Here is a 21,453-nt window from a genome sequence, read left to right as displayed (position 1 = left end):
GGTGGCTCAGTCAGTTAAGCGTCTGCCTTCAGCTCAGGTCATGATCCCAGGGTCCTGGGATCAAGCTCCATATCTGGCTCCCTGCTCAGTGGGGAGCCTGCTTCTCCCTCTCCCTCTGCCTGCCACTCCCCCTGCTTATGCTCTGTCTCTCTCTCTGTCAAATAAATAACTATTTTTTTTAAAGACAAGGAATAACAAGTGTTGATGAAAATGTGGGAGAAAAGGAACCCTCATACACTGCTGATTGGAATATAAACTGGTACAGCCACTGTGGAAAACACTATGGAGGTTCCTCAAAAGATTAAAAATAGAAATACCATAAGACCCAGTAATTCCACTACTGGGTATTTACCCAAAGAAAACAAAACATACATCGGAAACCGGGGATGTACTGTATGGTGATTAACATAATATAATAAAAAAATCATTAAAATAAAAAATTAATTAATTAAAAAAAAATAATACACAGAAGTAAAAAAAAAGAAAAAAGAAAACAAAAAACACGAATTTGAAAAGATATTAAAAGAAAAAAAGATATATGCACCCCTATGTTTGTTGCAGCATTATTTACAACAGTCAAGATATGGAAGCAACCACTGACAGATGAACGGATAAAGAAAATGTGGTACATATATACAATGGAATATTACTCAGCCATAAAAAAGGATGACAACATGGTTGGACCTCGAAGGTATTATACTAAGTGAAATAAGTTAGAGAAAGACAAATAACATTTAATTTCACTTACATGTGTAATCCAAAGAACAAATGAAAAAACAAAAAAAGAAGAAAGAGACCCATAAATACAGAGAACTGCTGGTTGCCAGAGCAGGGGGTAATGGGATAGGCAAAACAGGTGAAAGGGACTGAAAGGTACACAAGCTTCTGGTTATGGAATGAATAAGTCTTAGGGATGAAAGGTACAGCACAGGGAATATGGTCAGTAGTATTATTATAGTGACAAATGACAGCTACACTTCTGGTGAGCATTGCACAACAGAGTTATCCAATCACTGAAACTAATGTAACAATGTGTGTCAAACTATACTTCAATTAAAAAAAAAACGGGGCATGGGGGGCAGGGGTACCTGGCTGTTCAGTTGGTTAAACATGCAACTATTACTCATAAGGTCATGAATTCAAGCCCCACGTTGGGCATAGAGCTTACATTAAAAAAAAAAAAAAAAAATTGGGGCGCCTGGGTGGCACAGCGGTTAAGCGTCTGCCTTCGGCTCAGGGCGTGATCCTGGCATTACGGGATCGAGCCCCACATCAGGCTCCTCTGCTGTGAGCCTGCTTCTTCCTCTCCCACTCCCCCTGCTTGTGTTCCCTCTCTCGCTGGCTGTCTCTATCCTGTCGAATAAATAAATAAAATCTTTAAAAAAAAAAAATTATGTGAGGGCCTCTTGTTGTTATACATTACTATATTTTATTCCTCCTCAACTCCCTTGTGCCAAGGTCAAGATAAGCATCCCATATCCATGGCCATATTTATTTCTCATTTACCCTTTCACTGGGGGAGGAGCACTTTGGAATCTCTGCTTTTATGCAGAGGTTTCTTATTAGATTCCTGGCTTTGGACAGACTCTAGATTTTATCTCTTGAGCCTAGCCATATCTAACAGAAGCAAATGTTCAAAGTCTCTAAGGATGGTCAGAAACTTGTCCAGTGAAAACTGGTTTTACTGTCCGCTTCCCTCTCAGAATTCCTACTGAAGGAGAGCAGAATATGCTCTCCCCAAATATGCTGACATCCTGATTATTATGAATTAAACATACCTGAATAGCATAGGAAATACAGTCAATAATACTACAGTAACTTTGGTGATAGATGCAAACTACACTCATCATAGTGAGCATTTCATAATGTATATAATTGTCAAACCACTATGTTATTCACCTGAAACTAATATAATACAGTATGGCAACTATACTTCAATAAAAAATAAAAATTTAAAAATAAATAAAAATAAAGGTACTTGAGAAACAGCTGGTGCAAAAAGGACACTCTAACCCTCCTTTTTATCTCCCCCACCTCCAACAGCCGGAGATAAATCTCTAGTGTGAAAGGTGCCTCTCCCTCTGCTAGGAGGGTAGAATGCATCCTTATCACCAGAGATAGGGAAATTAGAGCCAAGAAAGCTGTATAAACAAACCTAACTTTACCAACTTACTGCCCCAAGCCCAAACGCCTTTGTCTTGTCAATTCTTCATAAATTTATTGTTTCCCTGTCTAAAAGGTATAAAGGATTCCTGCTGTGGTCACTTCTTTGAGTTTCATGTTTTTATGAGGCTCCAATATACACAAAATTAAATTTGTTTTTCTCCTGTTAATCTGTTTATGTCAATTTAATTATTAGACCAGCCAAAGAACCTAGAAGGAGGGAAATGTTTCCTACCCTACACTACTTTCACTTCTTTTTTGGGATCTGTGATTTTCTTACTCAGGGATTCCTTTCAAAAAGTATTCTATACAACCTTTCATCTGTAGTTATTTCAGTGGGAGAGTTCTTAGGGATTTGCTTAAAATGGAAATGACACTTAGCATATTATGGTATTTTCTATGTACTAGCTAAGCGATTTGGGGCTAGTTAATTCACCTTTCTGCTTTAGTGTCCAGATGCAAAACGGGATCCCAATACTTACTCACAGGGTTGTTAAAACTAGCACCCTAGTAAGCACTTGGTAATTGTATCTTCTGATAATCCCTCTTTTCTGATCCTGGGTTACAATGCTTAATTGCCTATTTTTACTACTGATATTGACATTTCTGGTAGAGAACTTAAACATCTTTTATAGTTATCAGCATTGATTGATGGCTGAAAGTGAGCAGTTTGCCTGATTTGGCTGAGTATGTTTTCTGTGACCTTTCAGTCTCTTAGTTGACAAGAAGTATTAACCTCTATATATATTTAGAATAGGGTAGAAATTAAGCCGGAATAAACTTTAAAGAATTATTTTTAAAGTCAGAGAAGTGAAATTTTTTAATTCATTTTTTACTTGTTTCGTATCAAGATGAAACTTTCTTTGAAGATTAAATGTCAATTGTTAATTACTTTTTGAAGGCTTTCTAACCCTAACAAAGGGTTAGTTGTTCCTTCCATAATGTTCCCATGGTACCTTGTTTATACCTCTGCTGTATCACTTACCACACGAATTGTAATTACTTATTTACTTTTTCTCTCCATTAGAGTTTGATCTCCTTGCAATACAGACCCTGGCTTATCATCTTAGTATCTCCAGAGCCTGGCACATAAAATAGGCAATTTGCAAACATATGCTAACTCTGATCAAATTAGTTTTTCATTACTTTCCTACATTAACTCTTTAGACATTTGAAATGTGCTTTCTCTCATGTATCCTTTTTGTTGTTCCTTTGATAAGCAATTCTATCCAATTTGAAAAGTTTTATCCTCCATCTATGTACTCAAGAACATGAGAAGCGAATTGCAAACTATGACGGGGAAACTGACAAATCCACCAGTAGAATGAGATTTTTAATATTCTCTCCAGCTACTGATGGGTCAAGAAGATAAAAAGAAAGTCAGTAAGGGCACAGAAAAATATGACAAGAACATTTTACAACTTTTACCTACCAGATAGCTCACAAACATTGCACCTAAAAGTTGAAAAAGATATATTATTTTCAAGCACACAGAACATTCATGAAAACTGATCATATTTTAGGCCACATTCTTTGCCCACAAGGCAATTAAATCAGAAAACAACAACAGGGGCGCCTGGGTAGCGTAGTCATTAAAGCGTCTGCCTTCAGCTCAGGGCTTAATCCCAGCGTTCTGGGATCGAGCCCCACATTGGGCTCCTCCGCTGGGAGCCTGCTTCTTCCTCTCCCACTCCCCCTGCTGCGTTCCGTCTCTCGCTGGCTGTCTCTCTGTCACATAAATAAAATCTTTAAAAAAAAAAAAAGAAAACAACAACAAAACAACTAGAAAACCTGCATGATTAAAAGTTTTTATTATTTCTAAACAACTTGTTAGTCAAAGGAAAATCAAAAAGAAAATCAGAAAATGCTTAGGGCAGAACCATAACAATACTACACATCAAAACTTGTGAGATTCAACTAAAGCAAAATTCACAGAAAAATGTATAATTTCAATGCATACAGTAAAAAAGCTAAAAATTGATGAGCTTGGCATCCCAGTTACAAAGTTAGAAAGAGAACAAGAAGGAGCACCAGGGTGGCTCAGTCGGTTAAGCATCTGACTCTTGATTCTGGCTCAGGTCATGATTTCAGGGTGGTAGGATCAAGACCTGCTCCAAGCTCCTCGCTCAGTGGGGGAGTCTGCTTGAGATTCTCTCTCTCCCTCTGCCCCTCCCTGCCGCTCGTAAACGCCCACATGCACACTCTCTCTCTGAAATAAATAAATCTTTAAAAAAAGAAACTCAGGGGCGCCTGGGTGGCACAGCGGTTAAGCCTCTGCCTTCGTCTCAGGGCGTGATCCCAGCGTTATGGGATCGAGCCCCACATCAGGCTCCTCCGCTGGGAGCCTGCTTCTTCCTCTCCCACTCCCCCTGCTTGTGTTCCCTCTCTCGCTGGCTGTCTCTATCTCTGTCGAATAAATAAATAAAATCTTTAAAAAATAAAAAAATAATAAAAAAAAGAGACTCAAAGAAAATAATAACAAAAGAGCTGATATAAATAAAATAGAAAATAAGTGCCAATCCAAAGAGCTGATTTTTTAAAAAGATTAAAAAGCAAATAAACTTCTAGCAAGGCTGAGTAAGAAACAAAGAAAAAAGAGACAAAGGATATTGGAAATTAAAAAGAGGACATAAATGCAGATGCTGAACAGACTAAACAGATAATAAAAAGATATTATGAACCAAGAAAATTTGAAAAGTTACATTAAATAAATTCCTAGAAAAAATACAACTTAAAAATTTCAATCAGAAACAAATTATTTTCTAAACTGTCCAAAAGATTTAATTCAATGCTGATCAAAATCCCAACAGGATTTTTTGTGAAACTTGACAGACTTATTCTAAAATTTATATTGAAAAGCAAAGTCCAAAAAAAAATCCAACCTACTCTTGAAGAAGAATAACTATTCAAGGGGATTTACCGTATATTGTTTTATTATAAAGCTATTATAATTAAGACGTGTGTTATCAACACAGGGTGCATAAACTAACCAATGAAACCTAAGAGAGTGGCACCTGGGTGGCTCAGGTGGTTAAGCGTCTGCCTTAGGCTCAGGTCATGATCCCAGGGTCCTGGGATTGAGCCCCACATCGGGCTCCTGCTCCTCCGCCTGCCACTACCCCTGCTTGTGCTTGCTCTCTCCCTCCCTCTCTCTCTCTGTGTCAAATAAATAAATAAGTCTTTAAAAATGTATTTTAAAAATAAGAAGAAACCTAATAAAGAGCCCAGATACAGATTCATACATACATTGAATCTTGATATATGCAGAGGTAGCACTGCTGATAAATGGAGAATAAATTCTTCAATAAATTGTGTTGACATAAATGAATATTCACTGGATAAAAAATGAGATTGGATCTCTGTATCACATCACACATATAAATTAATTTTAGGTGGGTAAAAACATTTTGAAAGGCAGAACTTGAAAACTTTAAAAAGACGATATAGAAGTCTATTTTATGACTTCCGACAGGGAAGGGTTTTTTTATAAACAAGATACATGGGGCGCCTGGGTAGCGCAGTCGTTAAAGCGTCTGCCTTCGGCTCAGGGCGTGATCCTGGCGTACCGGGATCGAGTCCCACATCAGGCTCCTCCGCTATGAGCCTGCTTCTTCCTCTCCCACTCCCCCTGCTGTGTTCCCTCTCTCGCTAGCTGTCTCTCTCTGTCGAATAAATAAATAAAATCTTTAAAAAAAAAAAAAAAAGATACAGAGTCTTACCATTAGAGGAAAAGACTGGCAAATCTGACAGCATTTAAACTAAGAACTTCAGTTATCAAAAGACACCATAAAAGCTGAAAGAAATACTGGCAACTCAAATAATCAATAAAGGATTAATGTCCAGAATACATAAAGAACTCATGATTTATTCAGGAAAAAATGAACCACCCAATTTTTAAAAGAGCAAAAGATATAAACAGGTAATCCCTGAATAAGAAATGTAGTCCAGGGGTGCCTGGGTGGCTCAGTCGTTAAGCGTCTGCCTTTGGCTCAGGTCATGATCCCAGGGTCCTGGGATAGAGCCCTGCGTCAGGCTCCCCGCTCAGCTGGAAGCCTGCTTCTTTCTCTCCCACTCCCCCTGCTTGTGTTCCCTCTCTCGCTGTGTCCCTCTCTGTCAAATAAATAAATTATTTTTTAAAAAATCACAAAGAAATACCATTTCACACCCCCTAGACTAACAAAAGTTAAAGCCAGTACATAGGAATCATCTGGTTTGATGGCATTCTTACTCACTGCTAGCAAAAGTATTAATGGTATAACTATTTTGAAAAACAGTTCAGATTGCCAGAGTGTCTTAGTTTTCTACTGCCACTTGTATGGGCTGAATTGTGTTTCCCCCCAAAAAGATGTTGAAATCCTAACCTTCAGTATCTCAGAAGGTTACTTTATCCGGAAATAAGGTCTTCACAGAAGTAATTAAATTAAAATGAGGTCATTAGCTTGGGCCCTAATCCTTTATGACCGGGGCCCTTACAAAAAGGGGAAATTGGGACACAAAGGCACAGAGGGAAAACTATGTGAAGGCGAAGGCAAAGATAGGGGTGATGCATCTACAATCCAAAACAATGCCTAAGATTGCCAGTAAACCACTAGGAGCTGGGGGACAGGCACGGAACAGCTTTTCCCTCAAAGCCCTTGTGAAGGAACCAACCCTGCCTGGGGACACCCTGATCTTGGGACTTCTAGGCTCCAGAACAGAGACAGTGGATCTCTGTGGTTTAAGCCGCCCAGTTTGTGGTACTCTGTTACAGCGACCCATGCAAACTGTTACAGCAGTTAATGCAAATGAATACGTTCCTTTAATAAATAACTAAATACTCAGTGGTGTAAAACAACGCAAATTTACCTTACAGTTCTATGGGTCAGGCTGCTCTGACCAAGCTAAAATCAAGGTATTGGCAAGGCTGCATGACTTTCTGGGAGCTCTAGGGAAAAATCCCTTTCCTTGTCTTTTCCCAGCTTCAAGACGGTGCCTGTTTTCCTTGGCTCCAATACCGCCTTCTCGCATTTCAAAGCCAAAGGTGAACTGGGTCTTCCTCACACTGTGTTACTCTAACCGTAATGCCACTGTCACATCTCTTTCTGTGACCTCCTCTGTCTCCCTCTTCCACTTTTCAAGGGCCTTTGCAATTACACTGAATCCACTCAGATAATCCTGGTTGATCTCCCCATCTCAAGGCCCTTAACTTAATCTCATCTGCAAAGTCCCCTTTGCCATGAAAAGCAACAAATTCATAAATTCCAGGGATTGGAACAGGGACATCTTTGTGGTGCCATTATTCTGCCTAGTAAAGTTGAACACAAATGTACCTTGCAACTCAGCAATTGTACTTCTGGATGCACACATGCGCCAGGAGACGTTTACAAGAATTTTCACAGCAGCATTGTACATAAAAACTGAAACCCACCAAGGGTCCATGAACGGTGGAATGGATAAATCTTACTATGGCCATATACTGAAATACTATATAGCCCTGAAAAATTAACTACAACTATCCAAATCAACATGGATGAATCTCAGAAGACATCAGAAAAACAGGTTATGGAAGAATTCATATAGCATGATTCTATTTACTTCAAGTTCAGACGTAGGCAACACTAACAACACATTATTTACTTAGGAATACATTCATGAGGATTATAATTATAAAGATAAGCAAGGGAATGAATAGCAAAAAAAAAAAAAGAAAGCAGGATAGACGTGTCGACTCTGGCTCAGGAAGGAGATGCACAGGGAACTTCAAAGAAAATGAGTGGTGAGTACATGGCTTTAGTTTTACTTTCTTCCTTAAACTGTATAAAAATATACAACTATATAGTCTTTCATGTATGGCATCTCTCATTTACAAATTTAAACGTTAACTAAATAAATGTAAAATACAATGAATGCAAGTGGTATGAAACTGAAGGAAGAAGTAGTCAAACAATGTACTCTCACTGACAGAGGAGGGATAAAGAATATCTTTATCTTATAAGATACCTGCTAGGTAGCGCTAGTGAAGGGAAAGTTCTGGGTTGTAAAAGAAAAAGACAGCGGGAAATACATTCCTCTGCCCCAAGTTCTAGGAACAAGCTTCTAACAATCACTTAAATAAACATACATTAACTTGTATATAATAAGGTGAACAATGTCATAAACTGTCAGAAATGACTCAGAACTCAGCTCTTCTCAAGTTTTGCTTGGCTAACACAGTTGTTCAGTTTGTTTTGTTCAGATTGAAAGCCCTTAGGCAAAGCAGGCGATAGTCAGTTCACTTCCATTCTTCTTACCCTCCCCTCCTTCCCCAACATGTAACATAAATGTGCTATGTAGCTGGCCTCTGAAGGCAGTGGAGTTTGAGACCAGCTGCATCCTGACGAGTCACCCCTGACTTGTCACATCAGGTACCCATGTGTCTTCAAGGTGATTACGAACCACGTGATCAAGAGCCTCTCCTATCTTTCCTTTCTCTCTCCCGTCACTCTCCACCCCCCACCACCTCTTTTTACCAAGAATATCATTTATCACATAATTGGAGATAACTGGCAAAATCAAATAGCCTTGGAAAACTATGACTGCAGGCGCATATGCTCTTTATGGCAAATACGGAGGGACCAGGAGTCAAGACCTGGGCTCTAGGCCCTGTGTCCCAGGATGTCACAGCATAACCTAGACACGATATCATCTCTCTGGAGTTGAATTACTTTTCTTTCTATAAAATGACATTTCAATTACATAAATTCTAAATCTCTTCTAGAGCTATTTTGAATATATTTATGTTGAAATAAACTGGAAATTTTTAGCAAGTATAGTTTGTTCTTGATTGGGATGGGGTATAGGAAAATGGGAGAATGTGCTAGGGAAATGGGCTGACATGGTAACTGAACGGGAAAAAGGAAAGAGACTAAAATAGGCCTCCCTCTGTGTCAGTTCTTAGCTCCCTCTGAGGAGGATAAAAAGTCAGAGGACAATGAAAACAAACCTTATACGATCTTACTCATGGTTGACCCTACTTACCTTTCACCATATGGGAAAACATAAACTATGGAGATGTTATTATTGCATATGATATAATGAAAATATTCTATCTCACATCATCACTGCTTTACGTGATTTGTCACCTTCTTTTTCTAACCTTTTATTTTTAAATATAGCCAACTTTATTATAATGGAGCTTCGTCCTCAGCATACACATTGATTTGAGGATCACTGTACTTTCTAAAGATTCTTAATCTTAAATAAGATTTCCTTAAAGGAGATTCCAACCAGTGTGAATGGTAGAAGCAAGAGGAAAATATCTAAAAGTCAGTAACAATGAGCAGTCCTCAAGCAGCCAGACCAAGGATGGGTGTGAGGAAGGGGTACTCTGTAAATCCCAGATGGCTTTTCTAAAAACAAAACAAGCAAAAGGCTAAAAGCAGGTTGTAAAGGACTTTGCAAGCAAGGGTCAAGAGCATGAACTTTATCCTGTGAACAATGAAAAGCCTAAGAGATTTTTAAGAGTGAGTGATTTGATTAAATCTGTGTTTTTGAAAGATAACGTGGGTGGCAGAGTACATACAATATTTACAAAATAGAGCATAAAATAATGACGTAGGTTGATATTTTTCTACCAAAACATTAACATGAAATTAGAATAAAACACTCACTCATTAAAAACATAAAATAAACACACAAACACTAAAGTATTACTAAAGAAATTAATAGTGGGGTTTGCCTTGCAAATTCCTTAAAGGGGGTAAATAATCACTTAAACTTTAAAATCTTTTTTAAAAGCCTTCATACAGTAACTTTTTCAAATAAAATTAACACTTTAAATAATATTTATGGGCTCTAAGGTCACACAATTTTTAAATATTTACCCAACCATTCAGAAAGCACTTAGCATTTTAGGTATAGAAAAATTTCTCACACACTAACTTACACCTTTCAAAACCTCGTACTTACCTAGTCTATCACACACCAAAGAATCTGGTTGAAAAGCTGAAAACTACTTTGCAGAATACACAAGTAAAATGGCACACATATTTAGTTTGTTAAATTCTGGTCACTGCTTCTATGTAGACAACTGATTTTTTTTTTCCTTTAGCTTCCTATTAGTTTCAGCTGACTGCTAGCAAATGCACTACAAACTTAGTGCTTCTTTCCATTAATCCACCAGCAGTAACTAGATTTAAACTTTAAATCTCTAAATGCTTTGCGAATAACAACAAAAACCCTTCACTAAGAACTGACACAGACAAAGCATTTACAACAAATGCTACTAATCTAATTATGAAAATAAAGTGTCTTACAAATATATGCCCTGGGTTTCCAACATCGTACCTAACATCCCAAAACTTAAAAATTATTTTAAATCTACTCTGACACAATTAAAAACGTTTATGTTAATATGGGTTTTCAATTGTTTTTCAAAGATGTGCATGAAAACATTTAAGTTCTTAAGGAAATGAAAGTATAATAATTTTGCTATCAATCCAAAAATGAATCTACTTACACTTTTTAGAAGTTCTCTATTCAAAAAATAGAGTATTTGTTCATCTTTTCCAATTAAAAAATATAGCTTAGCAGTATTAACATTCAACATTTAAAACTTCAAGAACTACTAACCTGTGATGTTTTAGTTACATTTTTATTTATAACTTACTAAAAGAAATGGATTCTAGAATTGAAAGTTATTATAGAATTAATGTACTGGGATCCCCTACCTTGAAAGGATCCTGCGATCAGAAAAACTCACTCACTCACTCTTCCAAGATTACACAGCAGAGCCAAGACTTTACCCTTGACCCTCTGCCGATGAATTCAGGACATTTCCCCCTGTATCAGGTTCTACCCAAAATCTTTTTTGTCTTCCTTCACTTTTTGAAACAAAAAGGTGGCTTTACAATTGTCATATATACGAAGTCCAGCACTTTGAAAATTAGAAAATCTCTTATCTTTTACTTCCATAAAAGTACTGATTTCCCCTTAATTTCTTTAGCATAAACAATATGAAAACAAAATCACAGACCCACTGTTATACTTCGGGAACTTAGCATAAGTAAAAATGTGTATTATTACAATCTCTGCTAAGTTAAAAATACCTAGTAATTTCTAGTAATGCCAAAACAGTATTATTTTATGACACTGCATGTTAAACAACCATGTCTAAACCCTTGGACTAACATCATATGTAAGACCCCAAAAATGTTCCTATTCATTGTGGAATGTGAAAAAGTTTTCTGAAATAAGAAAATATGCCCTTTTAGAAAGTGAAATTGTATTTTCCTCTAATACAAATAATAAATGAAGCAACCTAGCAATAACAACACTGTACCTAGCAGAAGGTTGAAAAGGTTGCTGTTGTGGAAAGAGCACCAGACTAGGATTAAGACCAGGAATTTTCGATTTACAAGAGAACAGCCATAATTGACTATGCCAACAGGTTACAATTAAAATACATTAAAGTGTAATACTGTTAAGTACAGGAAATTTGCCTATAAATGTGATGAGATTGCTAAAACACGTTTCCGGTGTTAAAAAATACAAACTATTCACATATCTTCAAACCAAATGCCATTCAGTCTATGAAAAGGGCTGGTATTACCCTGCTCTGCAGTAAATCTTCTCACACAGTTTTTCCCCTGACACACATTTTTCTAAGCATTGTCTAGTATCACTGGCTGTAAATTAAGAAAACAAAAGGCGTAACATTATTTGAACAATTCTTTCTAGCGTTTGGCCAAATAACTACAGACCACAAAAGCAGCCTCTGAGAACACTTTTCAAGAAGCAAAGTGTGGTCTCACTGGAACACTACAGATCTATGTTATACATAAAATCAATGTAGTAGCTTGAACATTATTAAGAAAAGAGAGCACCAGGTGCAGCAAGAACAAGAAACTTTTGTTTCAAATACACCAGTGTAAAATGTATCACCAATTAAGAACCCTGAAAACCAATGGTATAGACTCCCGCTCTCCTACTTAAAAACCTCTATACACATCCTTTCAGTTGCTTAGAACAGCATTGAAAACTGAGAGATCTAGGTTCAAATCCCCGCACTGCCACTTACTGGATGTGTGAAGTTGGGTAGCCTCTACAAGCCTCAATTTACTCATCTCTAAATTGAGGTTGTCATCTACCATACAGGGTTTTTGTGAGCATTTGGGACAATATACGTAATATTTTGCACCTAGCACATGCTCAATGAATAACGACTATATTTACTGATTCCTTGTGATGTAGAACAAGATTTCTGTAAACCACATAAAGAGAAACTCTTCCCTGAGGATGATTTCAATTCCTTTAAAAAACAAAAACATGTAAACCTACAGGGAAAAAAAAAATTGAAATGCTTTTGGCATCTTTCCAGACATTACTAAGTTTAAAGGTTAAATTGTTACAACATTCTCCTAATTATGCAACAAATACACACGACCATGAGTTAGTCTGTAAAAGATTATAATATGGCCTATAGTACTGAAATGGGGGAGGGGGGAGAACCCTTTAAAATTATTTCCAACGATCTTTTCATCTACACTGCGCCTCAGTTCCAAAGCGCAGCGCTCTTCATTGTATTATCTCAAATTCTTCGTCTCGATTATCAAGTATGAAACCGCACTGATTAAAATTTATATATATATATATATATATGTATTCAGTCTAATGCCTGTATATTATCGTTGGGGAAACACCACTGTTATAACAGCAACAGACAAATGGCATCAAAAAGACCTACATCAGTGTATGCCCAAGTGGCAGTCGCCGATCTATTAAACCGCAAACAATTCACTTCATTCCTGAGAACTCATCTATCGCGCGAGCAAAGTCTTTAAAAAGTGCAATATGATCAGTCTGCTCTTTCATTTCTATTCCACGATAAAAGGTACCTCTGCGTGTTCAAAAAGCCTCCTGTCATTTAGGAATTCTTTCCAGAACAAAACTTTTTTTCACCCTGGAAGTGAACCTGCTTTCAAGTACGCTAATTCAAGCTGGGAAACCGCACTCCCTTCCTCACCAAGCCGTGCTTTCTGGGAACATACCTGTTCTCGGGAAATGCAAGGCAACGAAGGTCTCCTCAACATCTTGCAGCTGCCGGAGTAACCCGCCGAAGTTTCTCCGAACGACACGCAGCTGGACCTCCTGCGGGGTCTGATCACAGGCACTTTGTCCTCGGAGGCACTGGCCAAGCGAGGATGATGAGGGGCTTCCCTGATCTGAAAGAAGTGATCCAAGCCCAGCGCTAGCAGGCAGCCGGCGTCCCCGACCAGGCAGGAGAGCAGCGGCCTGAGGGCTGCGGGCAGCGACCCGAGGCCGGTGAAGGAGACCCACCAGACGAAGCTGGAGAAGAGCAGCACCAGGATGCTGTGCCGGAGCCTCGCCGGGTGCGCGAGCGTCAGCAAGCCCACGCAGCTCAATACCGAGAACAACCTGCCCGCCACCGCCGGGGGCGTGAGCGGGGCCGTGGCGGGGGCCCCCGCGTCTCCGGGCCCCCAAGCCCAAGCCCACGCCTGCCACACCAAGAAGTCCCCCAGGTAACAGCAGGCTGGCAGCGCCAGCAGCCACCAGGAGCCTCCGCCGCTCCGGCCCGGCCCGGGGCCCCGCTTGCTCCGGGTCAGGAAGCAGGTGAGGAAGAAGAAGGCACAGGCGATGCTGAAGAGGGGGCTGAGGCTGTGCGAGCACACGCTCAGCAGGGTCCGCAGCCGGGCGGCCCCGACAGCCCAGCTCCCGGGCCCCGAGCTGAGCAGCAGGGCGAGGACAAAGGCGGCCAGGGCGCCCAGCGAGAGGCGCGCCCGGGCGGAGGGGGAGCCGCGGCGCGGCTGCTGGGGGGAGGCCGGCGGCGGCAGCAGCAGCTCCACGTTGCAGAAGCGGCAGAGGTGGAAGAAGAAGCCGCGCGGAGGGTCCTGCCGCAAAGGGCTCACGCAGCTCTTCACGTAGCCGTTCCTCAGACTCTCGGGGGGCGAGCCGGCCCCGTCCGGCGGCTGCGGGCACCGCATGGCTTTGGCGTCTCGCTCGTCCCTCCTCATGGCCCGGACCCGGGCTGGCAGCGGGGCTCCGCACGCCCCGCTCCGACCGCGGCGGCCGCTCGCGCTCCCTCAGCCCCCGCCCCCGCGCTCGGGGCGCCCCCCGGCTCTGCTCGGCGGCGCGTCAGGGTTGCGCCCGCCGCCGCGGCCCGGGGTCCCCGCCGCGCGGGCGGAGTTGCGGCGGGGTCCGCGACATGCTGGCGGAGGAGAGGGGGGGAAGGGACTGCTCTCGGGACCGCCGCGGCCGCCCCCTCCGTGTCCCTCGGGCACTTCTCGGGACTGGAGACACGGCGTCGCCTCCCAGCTCCCGCGGGCTGCAACAGTTACCTCCCGGCCCCAGGCTGGTCCGTTGGGCGCGCGAGCGGCGGCGGGCGGGCGGGCGCTCCTCCCCCGTGCCTGCCCCGGCCGGGCGCGCGCCCCGCCCGCCTCGCGCGCGCGCCCGCGCCCCGTCCCGCCGCCGCCGTCCGGGACGCGAGCAGCGGACCCCGCCGGCTGAGCGTGCCGGGCCCGGGGAGAGCGCGGCCGGGCTTCCCGGAGACCGGCCGGAGACGCCAGAAGCGGGCGGGGTCCTCTCCGGGTGGAGGGGGCAAGCCCGCCAATCTGGGGTCCCAGGCGCGCAGGTTCCCTTTGGGGGTACGGCACAGACACACAGCCAGGCTCCGACAGGTTACCACTGGGGTTTGGGGGAGAGAGGGCGTTTGTGGCCCCCAAGGGGAGTGCCTAGTTGGGAAACCGAGTTGAGGGGGGAAGCGGGACCCGCCTCTAACTCATCCCGGTTCAGGGTGGGCCGTTGTACCGTCCGAACTGTGACTGGGAAGGACCAGCCACCGCCTTGGGCATGGCAAAGGATTCCCTAACCTCTGTGGCTGGGTCTGCCCTCAACAGCAACGTGGACTCTTGGGCCACGCAGCAGTCCCGGGAGATGTGCGGCGGCACTTAAGAAGGAGCGTGCACGTGGAGTGCTCTCCGGGAGCATCCGAGTAGATGTTACTGAGCTTGTCTTCCTCAAGAACGGTCTTCACAGGCAAAGAACTAAGGTCCCATCCTCCACTTCACACCCTTACCATACATGCCCACTGGTTCACGTCTGTGTCTCCTTAAACAAGCATAGAAAATCTGTTGTCACAAAGTTGTTCCACGTTGAAGTCTTTTTCACTGTAACAGCGTGTTCTAGAGAAGGGGAATGGGGGGATTAGGAGTCCTCTCCAAGACCATTGCCCAGTTTGGATCGGTTGGCCACGAAAGGAGCCAAATAAGATGCTATCTGCGAATTACTGGTGAAACTAGCAACATGGAAACACTGACTTGAAAGTGAGAACTTCGCTGTACCAAAGGGACTGCTCTGGAATCTAACCAATCATAACTGCCTTAGAGAGTGAGCTGTGTTTCCCTCCACCAAAACTCTCCCTTCAACCTCATGACAGGCCTGCATTTCTCAAAGAGCTAATTCCACATTTTTCCAGGGAGATGAGAAACCTTACTGTGTGGTAAATCCCACAAACAGGCCCATTTTTCACCAATTAATCTCTGCCCACAGCCATGACCTAAAACAGACCCATTTTCGTATATGGCCATAGTTCACATACATAGCAGAAATCGCTGAGAAATTAGCACAAGCATTTGACCAAATGAAAAAAAGGACCAGAATTCCCTTTCTTTTTCTGTCTCTTGGACAAAGGAAAAAATATTTAATAAGAGTTTTCAAATTGATTACTCAAATGCTTTCCTTAAAAGATCAAAAGCCATGGTGTCCTTTTTCCACCATGACAATGGAAGGGGGTGTTTTTGGGGGTTTTTTTTAAGTACCATTTCAACACAACTCAACAAATACATTTTTTAAATGATATGCACAGCACTCATCACTGCCAAAGATTAAAGTAGGAACTTTGTGGATACATTTTGAGCTTTTACAGAGGGCATGGCAAAACTAGCCCTGGCATCACTGAAATGCCCATTATAAATTCTCATAAGAAATAATAAACTGTCAGGGCCCCTGGGTGGCTCAGTCAGTTAAGCATCTGCCTTCAGCTCAAGTCATGATCCCAGGGTCCTGGGATTGAGCGCCTGTGCTGGGCTCCCTGCTCAGCCAGGAGTCTGCTTCTGCCTCTGCTCCTCACCCCGCTCTCCTGCTCTCTCCACATTCTCTCTCAAATAAATAAAATCTTAAAAAAAAAAAAAAAAGAAAGAAAGAATAAACTGATTTGAAAATTAGAACAAATTCAGATTGAAGTTGTTGTTTTAAAGCCTCAGTTAATAATCCAAGGTGGGATAGGCATGGTAATAGTAATGGGCTAGAAATCTATTTCATAGCTTCTAATCCTCGCCCAGCCATTCATGCCCTGACATTAAGCAAGTCACATAACATTTCCAGGCCCTGTTCACCTCAACTGTAAAACTGCCGAAAGTTAATTTTGATGACCTTAAAGGTCCCTCCTGGTCTTAAAAAGTTTGATTTCTGTATGACAAAAATATATAGGCATCCTTAGGATCCATGCTTCACATTGCCAAGAGCAACCCTGGAATTATTTGTACCATCAAACTAAAGCAAACTCTCAGTGTTGACAAATCAAAAGAATTTGTATCAAAGAATTATTATCTGGCAAATAAAATTCAAAATACTCTTCATACTCCCCAGTTCTTTCACCTTCTTTCGGCTGTCTTCCCAGGTCTTTCCAAGGCTAAAAGCCCAACTCTTGCAATACCCTATATTTGGAATGCATACCTCTAAACACCAACCCCAGCACCTGAGACGATTCTAAAATAAAATGTAAGAACATAACCAAAGGCCATCAGTTTACTTAACTAAAAATACGCACAAAAAGAATAAGCTTGCTATGTTTATAGCAACTCCCCTCTCTGTTTACAATCCATGTCAAAGATTAGTAAGCTGCATTTCTTAGAGTTCAAATTATTTAATTATTCTTTTGCCAGATTTAAACAACCAATAGAATTACTTAGCTCTTGTCTTTAGGTTCAGGAATGTATGACCATTATCTGTTGTGGAAAAAAAGACCTAGAGTCACGGCATACCTTTGACTTTTCTCAGTACTCTACCCCTACCTTATTTTACCTGACTTTGCCTTTGCTCACATCTTGACCCATGAACTCTCCACCAGAATCATTCTTCCAGTTTGATGATCCATGACATGGGATCCCAGTGCTTACCATCCAGCTCCCGAGTTGTTCTGGTGCAATGCAACCCTGTGTGTATTCCTCTATTCTGAATGGGGTCCCTGCTGTCAAGTTCCAAAGACCAGTTTTCCCATGTTCCTCAGTTTGTAGGATGAGATTTGTCTTCTCCATTTTAGGTACCCACACCAGTAAGCTGATAGTGCCCCCAATTAACTATGGAGGAACTAAAACCCTGTTTAGATCTTTCCAGGCTCAGGGCCAAAAGCTGTATCCCTGAACACTAGTCCACTAACCTAGTAGCTAAGGATCCCCCTTGATAGGCCTTCTAGATGCCACTGCCTGCCCACATGTCCCATTACTGGGCTCAGCCCAACTGTTAGAACACCTGCCTCTTCATCTGGGACCTCTGGTGCTTGCCATTGCTGGCCTGGAAACTGCCTTCTCTATAAATTACCTTGTTCTTCTCCTTAACCTTCATCCTCAGATAAGTGAAATAACAATTGAGCTTTACGGTAGGTCTCAGCTGCTCCTCCCCACTCTCCCTGTCTTCTGATAAAGTGCAATTATCTGTCCTTGTAACTTGCGTTTTCAACCTTTCTTAAGAAGATAGGATTATTTTCTAACTAAAATCCAGATGTAAAAAAAATCCATGTCTCAAGCAGTATTCCCAGAAATTGCCTTCTAAAATTAAATATTTTTAAATGGATCTTAGCAGCTACACCTGTTGGTGACTATTACAGTTATGCTCATGGAATGCAAGAAGGAAGGGGTAGTAAAGCGGTCCGATGAGGAATAGGACTCGGTCCAGTCATTATTGCTGTCCTGCGGTCAGGTGACTCCTCAGGATCTGACTCCTCAGGATGATAATGGGCAGCCTCTAAAGATTTGCTAAGAGCAGTGGAAAAGCAGGGAATAATTGGCTACCCGTTCTTTAAGAGCTTTTTATGACAGCATTGCTGCCTCTCAACCAGCATTTTAAAACGTTTTTCAAGAGAAATATTATGCAAACAATCTGATGTTTGGGGGGCGGGGAATGGATGAAACAGGTGACGGGGATTAAGGAGGGCACTTGTGATGAGCACCTGGTGATGTATGGCGGTGTCGAATCACTCTATTGTACACCTGAAACTAACACAACATGGTATGTTAACTGACTGGAATTTAAGTTAAAATTTACAAAAGAGAGGGGCGCCTGGGTGGCGCAGTCGTTAAGCATCTGCCTTCCGCGCAGGGCGTGATCCCGGCGTGCTGGGATCGAGCCCCACATCAGGCTCCTCCGCTGTGAGCCTGCTTCTTCCTCTCCCACTCCCCCTGCTTGTGTTCCCTCTCTCGCTGGCTGTCTCTGTCTGTCAAATAAATAAAAAATCTTTAAAAAAAAATTTACAAAAGAGAAAGAAAGAAAGAAAGAAAGAAAGAAAGAAAGAAAGAAAGAAAGAAAGAGAGAGAGAGAAGGAAGGAAGGAAGATGGATGATGCAAATAAAAGCAGAATGCTCTTATTGAAGTGGAGGTACCCCCAAGGCCTGACAACCCCAACTAGGCAGTTCTGACACCTCCTACTCTGACCTGAAGCCCCTCTCTAGAACCCTTGGGCAAAAGAAGGAGGGGGAAAAGGCTGGGGAAGGAAGGAAGGAAGGAAGGAAGGAAGGAAGGAAGGAAGGAAGGAAGGAAGGAAGGAAGGAAGGAGGGGAGGGAGGGAGGGAGGAAGGAAGATTTTAAACCTCTGAAATAGACCATAAAAAATGGATTTGAATTGGATTTGGAAAAAGGCTTAGAACCAAGCGCTGTTTCTAAAATGCAGTTTTTCTGAATTCAGTAATAAAGCAGCCCTAAATTCTGAGGAATAATGATATAAAGCAGCCTGACAATTCTAAGTATCAAAGAAACTTTCGGGAATAGTCAGTAAATAAACCGCTCTGAGATTCCAAGTTCCTAAAACTAGAGCCATTCCTTAAGGTATATGAAAGCCATATAGGGTTTTGAAAGAATGAAAGAATTAGCATTTACAAATATACATTTGAAAGTCAAATAGATTGGCTTTTCTCTGGTATAGAAAGGTCCCTGTGTTCAATACACAGTGGCAACTCAATTGTCTAAGTATGTTAAAATATCCATTTTACTTCCAGCTAACACTCATCTCAGAAGCTGAGCCTCACTTTGTCTCACTCCTGTTTTTTAAAGATTTTGTTTATTTATTTATCTATCTACCTATTTATTTATCTATTTATTTATTTGAGAAAGAGAGGTGGGGAGGCACTGGGTGGCTCAGTGGGTTAAGTGACTGCCTTAGGCTCAAGTCATGATCTTAGAGTCCTGGGATCAAGCCCCACATTGGGCTCCCTGCTCAGTGGGGAGCCTGCTTCTCCCTCTCCCTCTGCCACTCCCCCTGCTTTTGTTCTCTCTCTCACTCTCTCAAATGAATAAAATCTTTTTTTTTAATAAAATATTTTTAAAAAGAGAGAGAGAGATTACCAGCAGGGGTAGGGGCAGAGGGGGAGAGAGGGGGACCAGCAGACTCCATGCTGAGCCCAGAGCCCAACATGTGGCTTGATCTCAAGACCCTGAGATCATGACCTGAGCTGAAACCAGACGTCCGATGCTTAACCAACTGCACCGCCCAGGTGCCCTTGACTCACTCTTTAGTTCATCTTGACAAGTATTTACTGAGTGCCCACTATATGCAGAGCACTCTGCCAGCTGCTATTTAGAACATTAAGAACAATAAAGTTCTTTAGAAGCTTCCTCAAGCTGCAGCTCTATGTGGGAGATAGGGCCTATGCACATAGACTGTAAAGGAGCACAAGAGAATATATGATAAAAACTGTGGAAAACAGTGCTTCAGACCTATTAAAGAAGAGAGGGACTCCTGGGTGGCTCAGTCGGTGAAGTGTCTTCCTTCAGCTCAGGTCATGATCTCAGGGTCCTGGGATCAAACCCCATGTCAGGCTCCCTACTCAGCGGGGAGCCTGCTTCTCCCTCTCCCTCTGCTCTTCCCCTGCTTGCGCTCTTCACTCTCTCTCTGTCAAATAAATAAATAAAATATTTTAAAAATAATAATAAGAAGAAGAGCATCATTCTTTTCCAGAATCTCCCCCCTGTATGGTTCTCTCAGCTTGTTTTCACAATTTGTTTCTCCTCTCCCAGTTCCAATTCCCTCCCCAGAGTCTCTCTGCATGGCCATCTTCCTGTCTCCTCTCTCCCTGTCTTCTCTCTTTCATTTTTATGTTTAATTCCCTCACTTCTTTGACTTCTTCAGTTCTCCTAGATGCCACTCCCCTCCCCCCAACATTTAATCCCTCTCTCTTAATGAATTCATTCATTCATTCAGCAGTTGTTAAGTACCTGACATTGTGCTGGGCACTGTGCTAGCGGACAAGGACACAATGATGACAGGTATAGTTCCTGCTTTAAGGGTTCATAGTGGAGAAAAAAGGGGGCGGATTCAGAGTGGAAGCTAAAAAAGTACAAAGACTACTAAAGCCCAGTGTAGTAGGCACTGTGATATGGGGGTAAGGAAGCTCAGTGTAGTCTGGTAGTTCAGAGGGACACCTAACCCAGACCACAGTGGGAATATTGAGTAAGGAATAATGCTCTTAGGGAGTCAGAGAAAGAGATTCTGGGCTTGGTGTTGAAAGTTGAGAAGTTACCTACATAAAGTAGGGAGAAATATAATCTGGGCAAAGGAAACAAGCAAGGGCAAAACTCCAGAGGAACACAACCACGGGGTATTCAGGTAATTTCAAGTACCCTGTGGCTGGAGTGTAAGGGATACAGGGACAAAGAACAAAAATGAGGAGGCTAGAGAGATGGCGTAGCTGTAATATGGAACTGGAATTTATTGTTACTATTATATAAAAGTTCATATTCTGTTATCATATTTGTTTATTTACATGGCTACCTCTTCACTCTACTCTTTAAACACAAGAATTCTGTTTTACTCAATCTGAGCTCAATCTCCATGCCATGACTAACAGAGTACTCAGTTAATACTCAAAAAAAAATTTTTTTTTTAAGTAATCTCCAATACTCAAACTCACAACCCTAAGACCAAGAGTCACATGCTCCACTGACTGAGCCAGCCAGGCACCCCAATACTCAATATTTTTTGAAGTATGTTTGTATGTCTCAAAAAAATTTAATAAATCAGATTTTTTTAGTTCTATGTCCTTGGAT

At 42.0% G+C, this 21,453-nt stretch overlaps 1 protein-coding gene across 3 annotated transcripts in view; it reads right to left on the bottom strand.

The window, feature by feature from the left end:
- The window catches only part of PDE3B (phosphodiesterase 3B), a 171,245-nt gene extending 157,072 nt beyond the window's left edge, over window positions 1–14,173 (bottom strand). For all 3 annotated transcript variants that reach the window (XM_045796544.2, XM_045796546.2, XM_045796547.2), the window contains exon 1: window positions 13,170–14,173. In XM_045796544.2, the coding sequence (XP_045652500.2) occupies window positions 13,170–14,153 (984 nt within the window). In that variant the 5' untranslated portion in view covers window positions 14,154–14,173. The remainder of the gene's footprint in view (window positions 1–13,169) is intronic.
- Between the last annotated feature and the right edge of the window lie 7,280 nt (window positions 14,174–21,453).

This window comes from Ursus americanus, chromosome 24 (genome assembly GCF_024610735.1).
Source record: "Ursus americanus isolate L20-20 chromosome 24, mUrsAme1.1.p, whole genome shotgun sequence".
Taxonomy (NCBI): Eukaryota; Metazoa; Chordata; class Mammalia; order Carnivora; family Ursidae; genus Ursus; species Ursus americanus.
Note: the sequence above shows the minus strand (reverse complement) of the source record. Positions and strands in the feature narration are given on the sequence as shown.